The sequence below is a fragment of the Lytechinus variegatus genome, chromosome 5 (assembly GCF_018143015.1).
Source record: "Lytechinus variegatus isolate NC3 chromosome 5, Lvar_3.0, whole genome shotgun sequence".
Lineage (NCBI taxonomy): Eukaryota > Metazoa > Echinodermata > Echinoidea > Temnopleuroida > Toxopneustidae > Lytechinus > Lytechinus variegatus.
In genome coordinates this window covers 8,788,613-8,810,381 of record NC_054744.1, presented here as the reverse complement: position 1 = coordinate 8,810,381, position 21,769 = coordinate 8,788,613, and the positions used below count along the sequence as shown (strand labels likewise).

Here is a 21,769-nt window from a genome sequence, read left to right as displayed (position 1 = left end):
AAACCCAGATAAAGAAATGCAGGAGCGGATGTTGAAGACAGGAAAAAGTACAGAGCAAAAAAAAAACCCATAAAAATAGAGAATGGCAGGAGAAGGAAGGCTGAAAACGTGTTGCCATGGTAACATAAAGATCCCTATTGTATACTTACACCGCTGTTGCCTTTGAATTGAATGCTGGGTCTCTTACTACAGGTAGTTGAATACTGTATACAGGGGAGAAATTAAAGTGAGGAGAAATTGCATTTAGTCATGATGAAACATCGATGATGCTTGCGGTTTCTGCATGATTTCAATAAAAAAATATGAAAAAGCATTAAAATAAAAACCTCCAGTTCTGCAACCACAATTTCATCGAACCATTATGGATGATGCCTCGCTGCACTATGAAATGCAGAATTACACTTCTACCAGGTAGGCGGAGAATATATCTCGCAGTGGACAAGTTTAATGAATTACTGTATACTGAATTTCAAATTAATTCCACAAGAGTTTAAAGTCTTTATAAATGCAAGTATTTCATTATCACTTTGTGAAAAAGGAAAAAAAAATATTTTTTAAAATAAAAAGTCCTGCTTATTGCAGGATGGTAAAAGGCCATTCATTTTTACATGTACACCTGTCAAGCAACAACTTCTGAAAATTATGGAAAATTCTTCAATTTTGAAAAATACAAACCAATTTGAGTGTACAATGTTACTTTTCTCAAGAAGCTCCTTGCTTTTCTTATTAAATAGGGAATGACAAATTACATACTGTACATGTAGCCGCAAAATATCAGACATTTATAAGGGGAGAATGAGTTGGTGCAATGGTCATCATTTATCATTCCATCTGTACCTAGAGGGTAATATGATCAAACAGGCCGGATAGATTTCAGATGCCTGATCAGCACAAAACACATTCTGAACTTTCGTTCACACAATGCCCTTGGTATGTAATCAAGGGCTGTGGCTATCAATCCAGATTTAAAGGCCAAAATGCATTGCTGATGAAAAAATAAATAAATTAGCTAATAACCAAAAATGCTGAAAAATATGTTTGTTCTTTAATAAAGAAAAGTCCATAAATGAAAGAATGCTTTGCGTATTCAAGCAATTACAAATTTCTACCAAAATCATTTTAATGTACATGTACACCGTACATGATGGTTACGGCTTGTTATTCAGAAGGTTCAGATACCTATTAAAAGGTTCAATAGATTGAAAATTCATTAGTCTGAAGATTTTTTAATCTAACAGACTGATACTCTGAAAATGAAACGGATAATTAATCCAAAGGTTCAATATTCAGGAAATTAAAGGACAAGTCCACCCCAACAAAAACTTGATTTGAATAAAAAGAGAAAAATTCAACAAGCCTAACACTGAAAATTTCATCAAAGTTTCGCTTCATTTCACAAAACAGTTTATATGCAGATCTCTGTGGGTATGCAAATGAGGAACTGATGACATCACTCACTCACTATTTCTTTTGTATTTTATTATATGAAATATGAAATATTTTCATTTCTCGTCATTGTCATGTGAAATGGAAGTTTCATTCCTCCCTGAACACGTGGAATTCCATTATTTTAACATTTTGTGCTTCAGGCAAGGAGGTCCTAATCATCAAATTCATAAAAATTGAAATATTGTATAATTCAAACAATAAAAAACAAAAGGAATAGTAAGTGAGTGACATCATCGACTCTCTCATTTGGATGCAACTGGCTTGTTCATATAACTATTTTGTTAAAAATAAGCGAAACTTTGAAATGTCATAACTTTCTTTTTTTACATCTGATTTTGATGAAATTTTCAGCATTGTGCTTGTCTGATTTTTCTCTATTGATTCAAATCAACATTTTTTTGAGGTGGACTTAACCTTTACATTGTAAATATGGTTCAGATGATTCATTTACATGTACAATGTTCTTACATTGTATTATTAAACATACATGTATTGCATTTTTTACTATCAAACCTTTGGTATAACAACCGTTATTAAATTTTCTGTCAAATAAAGCGTTCAAAATATTGAACCTTATTTAATTGTCAGATGAACAACGCTTCAGAATAAAAAATCCTATTTTCATTTCAGATTAAAGAGCTTTTGATAATCTGCTACGAAAGTTAGGATACCCTTTGTGATAACAAACCTATAGTCTGTTCAGAATAACAATTTGAAAGACCAACTTTTGGCACAATGGACAAATCTCTTTCTACTTTTTTAACAATAATAAAAACAAAATATTAATCAATAAATATGAGAGTCACATTTTCTCAGGATTTGCATCAGGGCTTGTTTCATCAAAATAACAACTATGGTACATTGTGCCTGTTGGCCCTATCCACTGTGCCATGGACATCTTGATTGTGATTGGCTGCCGAGCCCTGTTACCATTGCAATGGTCTAATTCTCCTTTATGAAATGCCCCCCCCCCCCCATTGAAGAGTGTTCTATCAACATTTTCATCTGACAAGTGATCAGATCTCATCACTTTCGTCGATTTTGGTCGGCTGACATGCACTCAGTTACCATGGTATCCGACATTTACCATGTTAACTGTCGGATAAAACGGGACTTGTCGGAAAAAATGTCCAACAAGTCCTTTCATGAAATGCTCCCCAGGTCTAAATGCGAACTTTGACCATCTTGTTGTTTTGCATGATTCATATGCCTTAGAAGTGAGAACATATATATCCTTGAGATGTTTTGCAGTATGACTAGATCTGGTTCTGCATCAGCTGTTTAGCTGACATGATTTACAACCACCGACTTTGCAACAGTCATGCAGGGTCGAAAATCAACGGCACATGAAATGTGTATGAAATAATAAATATTGTACATTTCTGCATGTCTCCATACATAAATTGATTGTTCTTGAAAACATGAAAGCATGCCAAAGGTTTGCTACAAATGAACATGTAGGAACTCATACTGGCAATTTTCACAACTGGATTTAAACCAGCATGTATCCTTAAAAAAAATATTCAAAGGCACCTAAATACACGTTGTCACGCAATTATTCGCACAGTTGCTGGAAAAGATATTCTAGGTCTTTAGTACAGATTTGAAGGTCTCAAGGTTATCATATGTTTGTATGTAATTTTATTCAATATTTAATGTCATTTGAATCTGTAGGGCCAACAACTGTACAAGTACATGTACATGTATACTGTAAAGGCCTACCCATTACCCATTATTTCATAATAGAGTATAATGTCTTCTTCTTTTCTTAAAATTTTTTAATAAGATATTTTCCAAAGGTAACTACATGTATTCACTGACCAAGCAACATGTCTTGTATATTATAGGCCTAATCAACCGATTATGTCCTTTTTGTCTCGCCCACCAGAGGTAAAGGCGAGACTTAGGGATCCAAATGTTGTCCGTCCGTCGTCTGTCCGTCACAAACCTAATGACACATTACTCTACAACCGCAAGTCGCTTTTCAACCAAACTTGGATGGTAGATGGACTTGGGAGACCTGCATGTTATGCTGCAGTCGGAGGTCACATGGTGAGGTAAAAGATCATTTTCAGGTCAACATTAAAGTTTACGTGCAAGGCTCTTATGACAAGTGTTATCATCCCAGTCATTTCACAATGAAGTTTTGATACAATTCTGTTGCGTGCCCTTGCAAATCACGATATTTCTGGTTATTTTCATAAGTGGGCGAGACACAAAATCGCTTTATTCCCAGTAAGGGACTTGTACAATGTAAAGCATATTGCTTGCAAGTGTAATTGATAAAACAGTATAGAGTAGGTACATGTACAATCTTTTATTCATGTTATTACATGTACATGCAAGTAGAATTTGCACTTCCTTTCAAAACAAACAGGGCCTAACGTATTTTACGTATATATGTAAGACACTCCATTGTGAACATGTGCAAAGGGAACAATTTTACTTCCTCCCTTTTTATAATGGAATCACGTCAGAAGGACAGAGGAAGCTACAACTTCCTTTCCTTCCGTACAGGGGAATGTGTGAAGAGTATCAACAGTTCTAAGTTGAAGGATTTAGAAGACTCAATCTAAACTGGGTTCCTAATGAAACTAATATCAAACTTCACAAGCATACTACACAAAGTCCACTCAGTCAAAATGAACAATATTTTGACACAGGCTAGCTTCAATAATCTTTACTAAGCACTGCACGTCAATAATTAAGAGATTGGTTTGATCACGTAGAGGCTGTAGCCCCTCATATCAATTGGTTCCAGAATCCAAAGTCGCAAAATGGCATAAGAAAGACCAATGAAAATGAAATGGGATTAAACAAACTTAATACCAGTTTATTAAAGTTCACAGTATGACCATCGGCATGTTTTAATTGATTGCAATACTAAGAAGTTGAAATTAACATATTTAGGTCAAAGAAGCAAAATGCATAAATGGACTCAATAGGTGGTTTCAGACCGCCTCGAAGTTCGCCAGTTCCAGGTATTCTCTGATCGGGAAATTTACCCCGATCAGAAAATACCAGGTATTTTGGTAATGTGAAAGCAAACTACGCGTAATTTCCCCGAAAGAAAATACCCGCTAAATAGTAGGTACTTGGCGAAATTACGAGAACTTTCGTGGGGATTTTTCCAAGGTCGCAGGTATTTTGGCGATGTGAAAGCAAATTACGGGAACTTTTATCCCAGCGTGTCGTTGGGCGCGGCGGCGTGGGTGGCTGCTGGGCAAGTGATTTTGAATCTCCCGCCTTGCCTGCTTATCAGACCACACTGCGCATGCTCGTAACTTCGGGAACTTATCCCGAAGGATGTGTTTCGGGGCGGTGTGAATGCAGGAATAATTAACGGGTATTTTTTAACCTTAAAAAGTTCTCGTAATTTAACGGGGATTCTTGTGATCGAGGCGGTTTGAAACCGCCTAATAGCAATCAAGCAAAGAATGACCATTTGGTTTAATCCCATAAATTGGTCTTTCTTTTGCAATTTTGTGACTTTGGATTCCGGAACCAATAGTTTTGAGGGGCTACAGCCTCTTTGTTATTACGCCAATCTCTTAATTATTGATGTGCTTTAATAGTAAAGGTAATTTAAGCTAGCCTGTGTCAAAATTTTGTTCTTTTTGAGTGGACTTTGTGTGGTGTACTTGTGAAGTTTGATAAGTTTCTTTTAGAACCCAGTTTTATTACACAGATTATTACCCATATGTATACATGTAGGTGTTGTGGCTCAGAGGGTAAGCCTCCAGACTTTGAAGTTTGAACCACAAGGTCCGGGGTTCAAGTCCCGCCATTGCACTCGTGTCTATCTACATTTGCTAATCTCCACCCAGGTGTAGTAAATGGGTACCCGATCAGGGTAGCCGTGCTATAGCCGGGGTAATGCAGCACTTACATGTAGAAACATTGTATGAAGCGCTATATAAATGTTGTATATTATCATTATTATTATTACATGTACATGTATTATTATTATATCAGAGTCTACCACTGTAAATTTTCACGGTGCTCGCGCGATCGAAGGCCAAACAGGGGGACATACGCCCCCCCCAGCTAAGAGAGAGGGGTCCAAATAACCTGGTTCATTTAGTGTCAAAGATAAATGAAAGTAGTTGTAGTAAACTAAGATTATATCTATTATATTATTATAACTATATTATTGAGGATCTAGATCTGGTAGTTACATAAACTGAACTTTGTGAAATCTTGAAATCTACGCTGAAAAATGTTCACACTGAAGATCATCAACACAGATAAGCGCACGTGGGATAGTGTATTATTATTGCTTTGAATGCTGGCCCGACGCTTGACCCGAATCCCATGCATATGCAATTACACAATTTCTTCCAGAATCCTTTGGGCTTTGGCACATATTTTTTATCTACACTAACAGACACTTTGGTGGTCATTTCATTGGATTCTGTACGAACTCATTTTTAAATCGTTACCACAACTAGAATTTATCTTTTAAGTGTCAAATTTGAGTTTATGCCTGTAGACTACCTTTGATTGCACCATAGGTAGGAAATCAGGCAAACAATATAACCATGAGATTACAAATCAATCAACATTGTACACCTTAAAGGAGAATGAAACCTTTGGAACAAGATAGCTTGTGTGAAAACAGAAAAATCAAAGAAAAATAAGAAAGTTTGAGAAAAATCAGACAAAAATGAGAAAGTTATGAGCATTTTAATTTTGCAATCACTATGGAGATCCTCAAATTAGCAATACTTACTAAAATGTGTGATGTCACTTTTGAACAACTCTCCCCATAACTTTAGTATATATTTCACTTAAATTGCCTCTTTTATCACATCTATCAGTAGATCATGTGTTCTTTCTATAGGAGGGCATGTACATGTAATACAGATTTTTAAAGAATACATTATAGATAAAGAGTTTGTATCGCCAAAATAAAATGCAAAAAGAGACATTTTGAGGGGTTTTTTATAGTCCATCAAAGGGAAAGTTGTTCATATGTGAGATCACACATCCTTGTCGCATTGCCAATGGGAGGATCTCCATGTAGCATTAGTGATAATTGACATAATTCAAATGCTCATAACTTTCTCATTATTTGTCCGATTTTTCTCAAACTTTCTTTGTTCTTATTCTTTGATTTTTCCGTTTCGCAAAAGCCTACTTATTCCAAAGGTTTCATTCCCCTTTAACCTGGAACACTTCATCACTGGAAGGGAAGGTTAAAAAAAATATGAGCACATGGAATATTAAAAAGGGTGGGAAGGGGGTACTACAATCCTGCAATATCGGTTCTTAATCGGCCTGAGCACAAACAATGAATTGATTTTCTAAGCCTTTAAAATTTGATCCATCGATGTTCAATTGAATTAAAGCTGTCGAACACCGGTTTTGAAAATAATTGATATGACTCAGGCTTACCTGCAGACTATGAAATTTAAAGGGCTGTATGATTTGCTACATATAACACATGTAGGCATACCTACATGTATCAAACCTTGTGAATCAACAGATCCAGTGTAATACGAGTGTCTTAGGATCTACATAAGAACTGTTGCAATGGGGGGGGTTCATCTATGGGCAATATGCTCCTCGTATATTAGCAAAGCAGTTGCTATTTTGACGGCCAAGTTGATGACTCAAATATGACATGCAGTTTGTAACCATGATTGTGTTTACACCTGAATCGCCTATGGGCCAAAGTTTGTGAACTCCATCCAACTCATTGTGTTTATTTTGGCTCATTTCAAAGGCTATTCAACATACATTGTTGCCATGGCGATTTTAGTGTTTCTCTTAACTAGATAGCTACTGTAGATATCTGGAATGAAAATTAACTCATTTCCTGTTTAAGGTGACAAGTACCAAATTAATCAGAATGTTAGAGATTTGCTTTCATACTTTAATTTCACTTAAATCGACACATGCCTACATGTACATAAAATGAAGTTCATTTCACATTTGAACAAGAAGACTTACACACACAGAATGCAATCTCACATTGGAAAATAACGTGGTGATGTTTATACAAAGTACATTTACACCTACTTCTACATTATCTAAATTTTATCAAATTTGAAACTTACATGTATTTCTAAATAATAGAAATACTCAGGCTACACCTGGCAACAAAAAGGCAATTAACATACAATCTACAGTTTACAATAACTTTGTAAAGATGTACATAGTTCACTGTACACTTTCTGTTGGTACATGTACAAGTTCTGGGAATACCCTTTGCGTTTGTACATAAATGGCTCTGGAAGAAAATCTGTGATTACTGAGAAATGAGCAAAATAAGCACAGAATTCCATCAAAAGTCAGGCCTTAAAAATATATGCTTTTCCATGTTAGTGATTTTCAGAGTTCAGAGTAAGCAGTTTTCAGGTATTAGATTTTGTGATTTCACAGTCAAACTTTTGTTTAATGCACCAGGGGCCCTAATCGATCGATCGATATACTTTTGTGTTCATAGAGTTAGGATGGATACCATCACACACGTGGATCGTCATGTGTGGGGATAGGAGGGGGTCATGAGTTGAAGAGGGTATCTAGTTCTTATCAACCTGATATGGCAGAATGCTTCCATGACTGCAAACAGATACCTTAGGCATAAGTGTACACATTGATGACCCTCTATCATGTCAAAGATACCAAAGTGCACAGACCTCAACGTGAGCGCCATGAAAAGCAAAGAAGTTCACTAGCAATATTGGTACACTGTAAGTGTTGTAGGCCTAGATTTATTTATCAGTATGTACAACAATAAATAACAAACACAAACAATTTTCATGGTTACTTTTCAGTTCTTTAGCCAAAGTTTCCTACATTATAGATGGCACTCTCGTACATGTAGTTTACAGGACTATGGGGGCGGGGCTGAGGACATTTTAGCCAAGAAACTTGGTGTAACATGTATTTTTCCCCCTGGTAATATATCTTGCATCTACATGTACATTGTATATCACCCTCACAATATCAATCAGTGTTTCGTGTTCCTGGGTACCAATCTCCTAAAGGCAGTGTGAACAGCATCGTTCATTGCACAGAGTCTCAGACACCGTTCTCATTTATACCGTCCTAAAAATATTTTAGTAGAAACTAGTTTAATGTGTAGTGAGAACAGTCGAAGCGGTCTTGGAAGCGATCTTCCAAACCGGTTCAGAAAACCACCTCACGATCAAGCAATGTACTTTTGAAGATCACTTTGCCTCGTTAAAGTGGTTTTAGCATGAGGAAATCACCGTTCTTCGGGAAGCGATCTTCGCACATTTTGAGCTCGCTACTCCACATACTGTGTGTAGAATGTCCACACTGTGGTTTCGATTTTTCATGCGCAACATAAGCGCTCTCACTCCCGCTGAGAGCGTTCCCATAGCAACAAGACCACTTTACGTGAAGTGGTTTTGAAAACCAATGGGGTGATCAAATGGGAACGCTAGCAAACCGATCTTCCAAACTAGTTTCCTGAACCGGTTTCCAGTAAGCAAGTTGTGTATAATGAGAACGGTGTCTAACATTCCCTCGGTGACAAACACTGACAATGAATCAATAAAGCGAAAAGGGAGAAGAACTAAAGGAAATGAATCATGATTTTGGGGTGAAGATTTGATGTATGTGGTTTTAGGGCAAGGATCTCTGTTAAAAAGTGAAGAAACAGATCTCTAATAATGTTCATGGCCTACTACTCAGCCTATTTAATCCATGGATTCTGAACAAGACAATGTCCATGGATGTGCAAACACTACACAAGTCACAAGACAACATGATGTTTTAATATTTAAAAGGTACTGCAGGGGATAATTTTCCCGGTATCGCATCACTTTTTGAGTCGTACTGTACATAACATCTTGGAAGATAGCCAAAATATGTACTTACAATGATAATCATTTTTTATTCCCTACGTTATTCTAGGAAAGAGGAAAAAATTATTGAAAGCAAAAATCAGAATAACTCTGTGGTTCAAGCGCGCATCACGTCTGCAGCAGCAGTGCGCATTTGCATTGCTACATTTTAAAATGCGATGAATTGAATTGTATTGTGATGTCACCTGTACGTGTATGTATTAAGCAGTGTACATAGTACGTGAGCAACGGTACAAATGTTGCACATTTAACCTCCTACAATAATAACATTAACATACCGCATTGTACATTCAGATGTTGTATTGTGGCTTACATCATGTATTGTGTACAAGGTGTATTGGCCCAGCTAATGATTTTTTTTTAAAGGAACAAAGTTTGTTTTAATAGTTGCCTGCATGTACATAAAATAAGAGATCTTTAATAGAAACAAGATCTTTAATAGAAACAAGAATATAAATACTGTTTTCCCCAACATGCCTGAATGATGTGCCAAGCATGATGATGATGATAACAGTGCAAACTTCTTAGGAACTGGATTCAATATACATGTACATTTAATTCAATTTCTGAATGGCTACATTTTTTCCAAGAATAATCCCTGAACTGCCTCCATCAACTTCCTGGAAGTTAGATGACTGTACGGTTACAGAAAACTGCAGATCAGGAAGATTTGACTCAGAAATACAGTCATATTTCCATACAATGACTTGACTTTTGTTCATAAAATTGCTTTTATCCACAAATTCAGACACAAGTCAACTGCAGTTTAGCCTGGCTGCCTGGTAAATAATAGATAACAACTACACATAATTTACTTCTAATTTTCATACGTTTCAAAATGAGTCAGTAAACAGGCTATGGACTACACAATTCAGCATTTCCCATATATATACGTACATGTACCATCCAGTCCCAGTATGAAATAGGTTAAAGGCACCAAAGGTCAATAGCATCAATGGATAGCAGGGTGCTACATGTACATAAATTTTTAGGAGCACTTGCCCGATCAAGTAAACTTGCCCCAAAATCAATTTCACTTGCCCAAAAAAATCCTTGAAATTTTTTTTTCCTCTTCAAAAGAAAGTTTTGCGATTTTATATACCATTGACCCTTTTCTCTCTTTTGAGATGAACTGATCTACCTTGTTATTGCATAAATGTCTTTTTCCAAAGTGATTTTATCTTGCCTGCCATGACCAAAATTAGAGTCAATATCATATCATTGACCCTAATTTTGGTCATTCTACTGTGAGAATTTTGCTTGCCCAATTCGGGCAAGTAGATGTAGTTTTGGTCTTTACTTCAAAACACTTGCCCGACTCTAAATTTTACATGTACTTGCCCCGGGCAATGTTATGACATTTTTAAGTCTCACTAATATTTTTCATAAAACAATTATATACAACTCAGTGACATGCAGAGTCAATGATGTCCCTCACTTTTCCCTCTTAAATCAACTTTTTGTTTGGGTGGACTTGTCCTTTAAAGAAACACGTATGCCAGGCCTGTTGGAAGATCAACTTAAAGTAAACAAGTAAAAAAGTCAGACCCAGTTTGCAGAGAATTTTCCTTACATGTACCGGTACATGTATATGTAGGTGTGGTTTCAGACCGCCTCGAAATTCGTCTTTTCCAGATTGGGAAATTTGCCCTGTCAAAAATACCAGGTAATTTTAGCAGTGTGAAAGCAAATCAACGCGTAATATCCCTGAAAAAAAACCCTGCTAAATAGTACATGTAGGTAACTAGGTACTTGAACTTTCGCGAGATTTTTCCAAGGTCGCAGGTATATTGGCAGCGTGAAAGCAAATTACTGGAACTTTTTTTAGTTGGGCGCAGATGCCATGGGTGGCTGCTGTGCTAGCGATTTTGAATCTCATGCTTTGCCTGCTTATCAGACCACATTGCACATGCTTGTAACTTCAGAAACATATCCCAGAGGGTATGTTTCCGGACAGTGTGAATGTGAAAATAATTAACGGGCATTTTTTTAGCCTAAAAATTTCTCGTTATTTAACAGGGATTCTTGCGATCGAGGCGGTTTGAAACCACCTATTGAGTATTTCTTTCAACCCTTGGCTTTGATTAAAATGAAATTATACTCAAAAGTTTTTTTGTGAATATGGGGAAAAAGTTAAACACTAGAGTTTTTCTCATCTTCAGGAAATAACTCATCACATCTTGTAATAATGGATTCTGCAGAGTTTGTGGTTGAACAACTTAAAAGTCAGCAGAATAATACAAATAATGTGTACTGTACATAACTACACTGCCACATGTAAGGTTGAAGTCTAATTTTGTAATGTAATCATTTCTAAACTATCAAAGGTAAAGACCCTGTGACATAAAACTGCATGTCTAAACACATAGATCAATTGTCAATAATAATTGTATATCTACTGTGCCCAACTATGGTTTTTAAAAAAATTATCACTGGAAGGTTCAGAATTTAGAGATCAAAATAAACGAGACTAAGATTTTTATGACATCCTACATGTGTAAATGATCTTTCACAAATAACCTATGCCTGTTATCTCCGAATCAAATTAGGAAACTGGTCCCAAAGTATGTTGTATATAGGATATTTGGTATCTTTGTCTAGTCACATTACTGACACTTTAACCAACGAGTATGTCATAAAACAAGTCTAGCACAGGTTCCCATTCGCTCATGCCAATTATGCAACAAGTGATACAGATCTATTCAGCCCCTGATAGGCTTGAAATTCAGCCCACTTGTCTGTTTGAATAAACCAAAGGCTTGTGCCTACCAGTTGATTGTTGTCATTTGTTCAAAGCCAAAAACATCATACATAAGGTAAAACTCATATCAAAAGATAACATTTAATTTGTATCGATATCTCCATAAATCAAGAAAAATAGACACCCACATGAAAATAAAAGTAGCGATTCTTTGTCTAGCTTTTTTTTTTTACACAGATATCAGAGATGTGATGTGTATTTACAGCAATGTAATTTCTGATTTGATTTCAAGATAAAAAAAAATCAAAGATTATCTGATATCTGTAGCTCTCACTCAATTTTTTCATCAATCTCAATCTCTAATTTCTTTTTTTTTAAACCAAACTACCATACCACATGTGCTGATTGCTGAATGAACGCAAACCACTTCATGGAATCCTTATGACACTCCATGGTGCAATATCTCACTTGTGTAATCTGTTACAGTGTTTGTCAGAAATTTGATTGAAGCCTACATGTACATGTATGCAGAACTATGGGTGTGTTTATGCTTCCATAGCGAGGACAGAATCAGCGATTTCAAACGTCGATTCAAAAGGTCGATCGTAAACGTGGTTCTGGGAGTGCTGTTTATGCTTAACTTTTCAGAGCAAATCATGGTTTCCAGCTGGCTTCGCATCGTAAAGCGAGGTCAAATTTGGCGCACCTTTTTTCGAAAGTTTTTTTTCCGATTGTTGTTATTACGTGGAGATAACATGGAGCAATACGACTGTATTTGCCCACGGATTTTCATCTCACCGGAAGCATGTACATGTACCAAATGACGTCATTTAAACACGTTTACGATCGTGGTTCTGTTTATACTTCCCCAGAAAGCCTGATTCTGGCAGTACAGCTAGGTAGTCATGGACAATCTCAAAACCAGATGTACATGAACATAGAAATTTCAATAGGAAAAGGGGCTTTCCAAATAAAATGATAACTTAATTTTGAACTCATATTGAAAATTTGGCTGCCATTATTGCAAAGCTCCAGTATTTTCTTCTTTCTCTTTCTTTCCCATTCATTTTTAAATTATATTAACACTGTTTTCTTAAATTTGCATAGGCCTAGAGGCTATAGTTGTTCTACACTATGCATTTGTACACTGCAGGCCTACATGTATGCGCTTTTAATAGTCTATGATGAACTTCAATGGCAGTCTACAAAACTCTACATGTTAATCAAAGAAATCACATGTTGCAGAATGTAAAATCCCTGGGGAATATCAAACTTCTATTTCAAATCTATGGTTTTATTTCATCATATAAATACTATTAAGAAATTGTGCAATACATTGTACTTGTAGTATTTTTCACCTGCCCACGAAATAATGCATCACAAAATACTAATTTTTTTATGACTGCCATAAATTCTCTCTTCAATAGCAATTTCTCTACGTACAAGTACAGGAATGTACAATTTTCTCTTACAACTACATGTAGAAATGCTTTTAAAAAATAGAGAAACACAATTATTCCATGCCTGTCTATTATTACACTACAGTTCCTTTTGAGTTGTATTGACTTGTTTATTAATAAATGTAATGGTGTAATATACACTACTAGGAGAATGTAAATATAGGTCCTGTGTGTAATTTTTGATCAGCTCCAAACGGAACTGTTCATTCCCACACATGGAGAAGAGTACCCTACTCAGAAAACCCAAAGGGAAAACCCCTATTCTTGCAGGATATGAAACCAAACAGGCCCCTACAGTTAATTTCCAAGTAGACAAATTAAATGTTTGTAGGAAATACAAAGATCATGTGGAATTCAAAACTGGCATTATTTACAATGTAATACCATGAATTTCAGAAGCACCGTTCACTTTCTATAATAGCAGAGTTCTTTCGGTCGAACACGTTGGTTACCTAAATCCACCTCGATTCGATGGAGGTGGGGGTACAACTTAATTTCTACTTCTGCAACATTAGATAAACTATAACAATGCAATGAATGGAGATTTTCCATGGCTCTTTTGAGAATTTCGGGGCGAAATGGCCCGGAGCCCCCAAATTTTTTTTTCCTTTGGTGTATGCTAGAAACCAATGAATAGTTCCCAGAATGCAGCTTTGGCCATTAAACTCAATACTCATTCATAAGATTGTACTCCCTCCCCCACAAAAAATTAATAAAGAAATAACAATGTGAACAATATGCAATTGCAAACTTACATTTCTCTGGAAATCAATGATATTTTCTTTCTTTTTTTTAATAGAAATGTGGAAAATACGGGGTAGTACAGTGTAATTTATTACAACCAAGTGGAGTTAGAATTAATTTGAAGATAGGGTAACTTCTAGAATTGTCATCAATACGTTTACATGTATACATGTACATGTAGCCCCATCAATTCATACCCCAAAATAGGTTAAGTCTTTTATACAAACTTGATCAATCAAATTAAAGGGGAATGAAACCTTTGGAACAAATAGGCTTGTGTAGAAACAGAAAAATCAAAGAATAAGAATAAAGAAAGTTTGAGAAAAATCGGACAAATAATGAGAAAGTTATGAGCATTTGAATATTGCAATCACTAATGCTATGGAGATTCTCCCATTGGCAATGCGACAAGGATTGTGATGTCACTGATGAACAACTTTCCCTTTGGTGGACTATAAAATACCCTCAAAATGTCTCTTTTTGCTTTTTCTAATGATGATACAAACTCTTTATCCATGATGTATTCTTAAAAAATATGTAATAATGCCCTCTGTAGAAAGAACACATGATCTATGGATAGATGTGATAAAAGAGGCAATTCAAGTGGAAAATATACTAAAGTAATGGGGAGAGTTGTTCACAAGTGACATCACACATCTTTGTCGCATTGCCAATTTGCTATCTCCATAGCATTAGTGATCGCAATATTCCAATGCTCATAACTTACTCATTATTTGTCCGATTTTTCTCTAACTTTTGTTGATCTGTTTATTTGGTTTTTCTGTTTTCACACAAGCTATCTTGTTCCAATGGTTTCATTCTCCTTTAATGTCAATTTCCATCTCGATAACACTGTCGGCCTTTGTCATTTTGTAGTTCATTGTCCAAACATACATGTACTGTAAAACTCAACAAATGTCACGTATTGCACGGAGCATCACAATGTGATGGATAAACAGAGGTATGAGAGTGGCCATTGATAGGGAATCAAACCTTGTAAATGAAATTTATTTAAATGAAGAGATTTATGGAAAACCTTTTTCTAATTCTACAAATTGAAAATCTGAAGGTTTTCATCCGTTAAGCAAAGTATAAAACAAAATCACTAAAAAGATATGGAAGTTCTGCTCCATAAGGCATATAAAGCAAAACAACTCTGTAGAAAGATATTCTACCGGTACTTGTCAACCTCATCCAAATCTGCCGAAATGAAAACTAAAAAAAGACCTTTTTTAATCAATTATCTTGGACCTTGCTGAATTAATCTCTTTTGCAGCTCATTAAGGATGCTAAACTGGGATGGCCGATGACATAATTTTGTGGGACAAAATCCTAGCATAATTTTCCAACAATTGAGCATTTCTGCTATAATTTTAGTAAATGCTTACACATTATTGATAACATTCACTTGCTCTTTACCTTCGCGCCAAACTGCTGACAAAGCCGCGGGACGCGAGTGGTGGGAAATGGCCATTCAAAGCTGTGCACTGTGGCAGAGCAATCCAAGAAACGTTCGGGAAGCGATTTAAAAAATCGCTGACAGAAGAAAATTAATCGAATTGGGATAAGGAGTCTTAATATTTTTTTAACAGCAATATCACAATACCACAAGAAATAAGATAGTTGCAAAACATTTCAATAAATACAATAACAAGACTGGTCATTAATTAACAATATGGAATCTGAAGTTGGGCGCGAGTAATTTCGCCACATATGGTTACGGCTTTTCACACACGTTCGGCGGCGGTTCGAACCTGAATTGAAATGAATGAATGAAAATCGTCAACACACTGTTTGATAGTAAATAATTCACATTCGTACTTACCTTCTTAAGTTTTTGGTACTGTTCGATGCATTTCAGGGATGGGTCTGTAAGTTTAAGGAGGAGGACGGTCTTGTCTGCCCCAGAAAGACCGCTACTCGACAGACCATATTGGAAGTTTTCGAGTAGGTCGGCGGCCATGGTTAAAGCCTACATCCTGACTGCACTGTGTACAAATAGCATGCACCGCAAGCTAAATCAATGGGATATCTGGCATTGTAATTGTGTGTGACAACGTACGTGTGTGTATTTCGGGCCGCGGCGAGAACCAGCGGCTCGTTCCGGAGAGCAGCTGCCGTCGCCGCTGGAGCTATGGGCGCGCGCTGCACACGCTCCACATTCAATTCTCTCGAATGTTTTCGATTCCTTGGGAGGGGTAATAGACGAGGTGCGCGTGACCCACATCGCTGGTGACAGGGGGCATCTCTTTTGTCTCTTGTTATAGATTTATCGGATAGCTTAACGATGAAGTGTCTTTTGTCATTCAGAACAGGTGTGATGTGAAGTTGTTTCTTTTAGCCTACTATCATGCGGGTGTTTGTATAATTTGATAATAAAAATAATAATAATAATTATTATTATAATTATTATAATAATAATAATAATAACCTAATTTTTTTGCCAAGTTCAGTTCTAAAAATGTTATATCATGCTTTTATCACATCTACCATTAACTATGGAGTGATTGCATGGGGATTTACAACTAAAAGAAATATACAATTTTTATTTTACAAAAACGAGTAATCCGTCTAATAACTCAATGAGTTATTAGACGGATTACTCGTTTTTGATTACCTCTCTCAAAGTGCACCTCTTTTCCAACGAAACAATATCTTACCGATTCAAAATTTCATATCATTACAGACCTGTTTATTCATGTACCAATGTCGCAACCATATGTTACCTAAGTCTCTTCAAGATTATTTTAAAATGAATAATTTGTCTCACTCATATCAAACTAGAAACTGTAACAGTTACCACCCTCCTTAATTTGCCATGCATAGCTTTAACTAGACGATCTGTTTTTTATTTTTTATTTTGGACCACTCTTTTGGAACTCATTCGGTTAAATCATCAAAATCTTTAAATCAATTTAAACGTGCATGTCTTCAAAACAGAACACTTCTGAAGACGGCTTTCCATTTATTGTTATGATTTGTTTTCACCACCCCCCCTCCTTTCTTTCTCTTAGACTTATTTGTAATTATGCTATGATTATGATGATATTGTTATTTTTACATGTATTAATATGATTTATTCTTACTTTGGGGCCAATCTATATACAAGCAGTTGTGCTTTCTTTGACCACTCCACGTATAAAATATCTCTTAATGTCAATGATTTGTATATTTGTATACGTATATTTTTAATTGTGGAAATAAATTTGAATTGAATTGAATAATAATAATAATTTGAAATTTATACAGCTCATAATAGTCGAGAGACCCGGGCGGGGCGAGAGACTCTCTATGGGCTGTACAAAATAACATTAAATCACTCATTATACTAATTACATTAAACCTAAATTGTGTTATACAACAAATTACAGCAATGCATCGAAAATTACCAAATTAATGAAAACATATAAATCTTGGGTTATAAAAATTATTTTAAAACATATGGGTTTCGAGAACATTATTATTTAAATTTGGAAAAGATGATGCAGGATACAGCGGCAGTGTGGAAAGGCTCTTGACCATACATGCATTGGTATTGGTGGAAGGAATAGTCAGAAGGATGATAATGTATCTTTATGATAATTATTTAAATATTGAATCAGGCCTATCATTCGCAGAGTATATTTTGGGTGTTAAAGTTAATTTCCATCTCCCTCTTTTCCACTTCTTATAGTTCTGGAATGTACTGGTTCATGTTCAAACACGGCAGTCTCTTCTGGAGAGCGTTTCATCAACATTTTATTGTCTGAAAAGTTGTCAGATCTGACAACATTTCTTGATTTTAATTGGCTGAGAAGCACTGTTCCTATGGTAACTGGCGGATAAAACAGGACTTGTCGGATAATGTATGACAAGTCAGTCATGAAACGCTGCCTATAGATTTCTTGTCCGAGCTTTTTTTTTCTTTTTTGGAGGGGTGAGGAGACGACCCTCTAGGCCAGGCTGCTGTTTAAATTCGAATTTCGGACCCCCCCCCCTTGCAGCACGTCATCAATGGTTGTGTTCATGCGAGTTTTTTTTTTAAGTATTTCCATAGAACATTAAAGAGACAGTGTGTACATTGCCCGGGTTCATTAATTGCAAAGGCAATAGGGTTGCGATTTGGAAAACACACCCGGGAACGCATAAAAACGAAGGGAAAAAAGAAATTTGAAAAGGAAAGTAAAGAAAAAGAATTCCGAAAGACTGCAGTACATAAGAAAGAAGAAAAATAAAAAGGAATTAATTAAAAGGATATGGAATTGAAAGAAACGCTCGGAATATGCTGATTTTAACAGATCAGAGCAAGTAGATGAAAATGAGAAAATGGAAAGAAAAAAAAACGTACACATACTTCACAACTGACATACCATCGTGATCATTACAATCACCATTATGATAATTACAATCTTTTATGAATATATTTCAAAGATCACTAGGCAATTAAATGTGCAAAGCTCGATTGTCTTCCGTGCAGATTCCATGAGATGAACAACTACATAATAATGATCGTAAGCTGTCGCTCTTTTATGTAGGCAGAATAAGCTAAATTGCAGACATCGTCTGTTAAATACCAGTTGGTCAAATAGCCATTTAGTCCATATACCGTTTGGTCTAATTGGATTAAAATGTTAATTGGGCAAAATGAATGAAAACGAAACGAATATTAGACCAACTGGTTATGAGACAAAATGGTCAGAGACGAACTGGTGATTAGACGAAGTGATGATTGGACCAAATGGTTGGTAGACGAAATGTTGATGGACGGAAGGGCATTGGACTAAATGAAGGTAGAACATGAATTGTGGTGAGTGGACGAATTGGCAATTTATATCCTTAAAACTTACGGACTACCACTACTCACAGGCGTGCAGACATGGGGTTTGGGGCCATGGACCTAAACAAAAATCACCATCAATAAAGGAGAAAAAAAGGGAAAAAGGTGAAATATGATATATGTTTTTAAATATTATGACAAAATCTACCACCTAATTAGATTGTGATAAAAATCACAAAATTTAGGTTCGTTCGGTTCCTTCACTCGCAACTTTTTATAATTCTTACCCTTATTGCCATGTCTGGCCGCCTAAAAAAAATAGACTCGTAAAGGCACCCCCCCCCCAAAAAAAAAAACTTAAAGGGTAGGGGAAATCCCTCACAATATTTGTATCAGTTATCCCCAACCGTGTGTTGCTGGCCTCTACGTTCGTTGTTTTTAACCATAAATAATATGAGTGCGTCGTGGTCTAGTGGTTCTGACTCCCGCCTTCAAACGGAGGGCAATGGGATCGAATCCTAGTCATGGCGTGTTTTCCTTCAGCAAGAAATTTATCCACACATTGCTGCACTCGACCTAGGTGAGGTAAATGGGTACCGGCAGGAAGTAAATCCTCAAAAAGCTGTGCGCACCAGAATCTGTATATAGACTAGCTTAATATTAGAGCGCCTTGAGCACCTAGCAAGGTGGATACGTGCGCTATAAAAAAATCCTACATCATTTATTTATTCATACAGTATCACAAATCAAACCTATTGCAGAATCATGTGATGCATTTAAAAACATCCAAAACAGTGGTGTAATTAGCCAAGAAATTTGAGGGGGCAAGATAATGGTGTATTGGGCAAAATCTATGAAAATTTGCGAGCGAGTTAAGGCGATGGTCCAGGCTGAAAATGTTTATATCTTAAATACATAGAGAATTCACTGAGCAAAATGCCGAAAATTTCATCAAAATCGGATAACAAATGATAGTTATAGAAGTTTAAAATTTAGCAATATTTTGTAAAAACAGTCATGAAAATTCATTAGGTAGGCTGATGATGTCACTTCTCCACTTTCCGTTTTCTCATGTTATTGCATAAAATCATATTTTTTTTATTATTTCATACTTGTGTGAATAATAATGTCTCCCTTATGAGATGAATTGCAGCAATAAATATCTAATGCACTAAATCAGTTTTCAATCCAATTTTTCTAGTTCTTGGAGGAAAAATTTGAATAAACCTCATTTCATATAATTATAATAATACAAAAGAACAAGTGAAGATGTGACGTCGTCAGTCCACCTCATGAATATTCATGACGACTGTTTTCACAAATTATTGCTTAACTTTAAAATCAATAACTTTGTAATCCGATTTTGATGAAATTTTCTGCATTTTACTCAGTGAATTCTACTCTATTCATTAAGCTATACCTATTTTCAGCCCGGACCATCCCTTTAAGCGAGCGAGCAAAAATTTCGACATTTTTATTACAAAATCCAATTTTGTGACAGATTTTGATGTAATATTCAGAAAATGATATCTTTCCCTCCCGTTTTTCCTTTTCTTTACTTTCATCTCTTTTTTCTTGTTCCTGAGATTTTTTTTTGGAGGGGGAAGTGCCCTAAGCCCCCCCATCTGTACGCCACTGATCAAAAATATACCAAACAAAACACATTTTAACCTAGTACTTTTGAAACATGAAGAAGTATGTCGTGAATATTGGACTTTTTTGATGAAGCACTACTAGCAGATTCGATCGAAAGTCAAAATTGCGAAGCATTCTGAGAATATGTTTGCTCATTTGCCTTCCAAAGACGTCGTCTGCTGGATTAAACTACCTATCTCTCACATACAGAGGGCTGTAGGATCAGCGGCGGTCGTGAGGGGGTGAAATAATATTCGCTGTTTTGCCAAAAGGCCTGGTCACACCGCCCGAGCGTTGTTGGAGCGGTCGTAGAGCGGAGAGAATAAAAATCATCACCGCTCGCTACCGTTCACCATTTTCGATTTCGATTGTCGATTTTTTTTTTTTTTTTTTGTTTTCGATTTAAAAATCGAAAACAAAAAAAACAATCGAAATCGAAAATGGTGAACGGTAACGAGCGGTGATGATTTTTTTCTGTCCGCTCCACGAACGCTCGGGCAGTGTGACCAGCCTTTAACGTTTGGGAATAGAACAGTTCGTAAGGCCTGGTCACACCGAACGTTGTTGGAGCGGTCGTGGAGCGGTAGGGAAAGAGGGTCGAATTTCGCTCTCAAAATTAGGGGGAAAATTGGGAGGAAAATTAAAAAAAAAATCGAAATCGAAAATAGTAAACGGTAGCGAGCGGTGATGATTTTTTTTTCTCTCCGCTCCACGACCGCTCCAACAACGCTCGGGCGGTGTGACCATGCCTGTAGTTACTTCATGGACAATTTTGGTCAAATGACCTTTCATTTTTTCCATTATGATAGGCAGATTTCAAAGCAAGATATCACGTAAGCTTTCCTGACATAGCAGGATGAAGAAATTGAATAGACCAGGTTACTAGAATAGCACACCAATTATTGTTGCACTCCTATTTTTGAATGCATATCATAACATATTGCACAATGTACTTGACAAACTGTGAAATACCAGTCGTTCGTGGACGCATTGTTTTTTGTGGATGTAAATGAAAACCACAATTCAAAAGAATATATGAACAATGGTGCTTATCTCATTATTTTAAACCACCATGTCACTTTAGTGCGTAGAATCTTTTGATCATGTGCAGAAAGGAAATATGAACTGGCTTATTGAATGTCCATCTAGATCTCAAAAGGATATGCATTTTGATGTTAAAAGA

The 21,769-nt window shown here is 36.1% G+C and overlaps 1 protein-coding gene across 1 annotated transcript in view; it reads right to left on the bottom strand.

The window, feature by feature from the left end:
* LOC121415211 (RNA polymerase II elongation factor ELL-like) overlaps window positions 1–16,358 on the bottom strand; it is a 52,248-nt gene extending 35,890 nt beyond the window's left edge. Inside the window, exons 1-2 of the mRNA XM_041608378.1 lie at window positions 16,021–16,358; window positions 150–203 (exon numbers count right to left, since the gene is read on the bottom strand). Coding sequence (XP_041464312.1) covers window positions 150–203; window positions 16,021–16,158 — 192 coding nt within the window. The 5' untranslated portion in view covers window positions 16,159–16,358. The remainder of the gene's footprint in view (window positions 1–149; window positions 204–16,020) is intronic.
* Window positions 16,359–21,769: the final 5,411 nt, after the last annotated feature.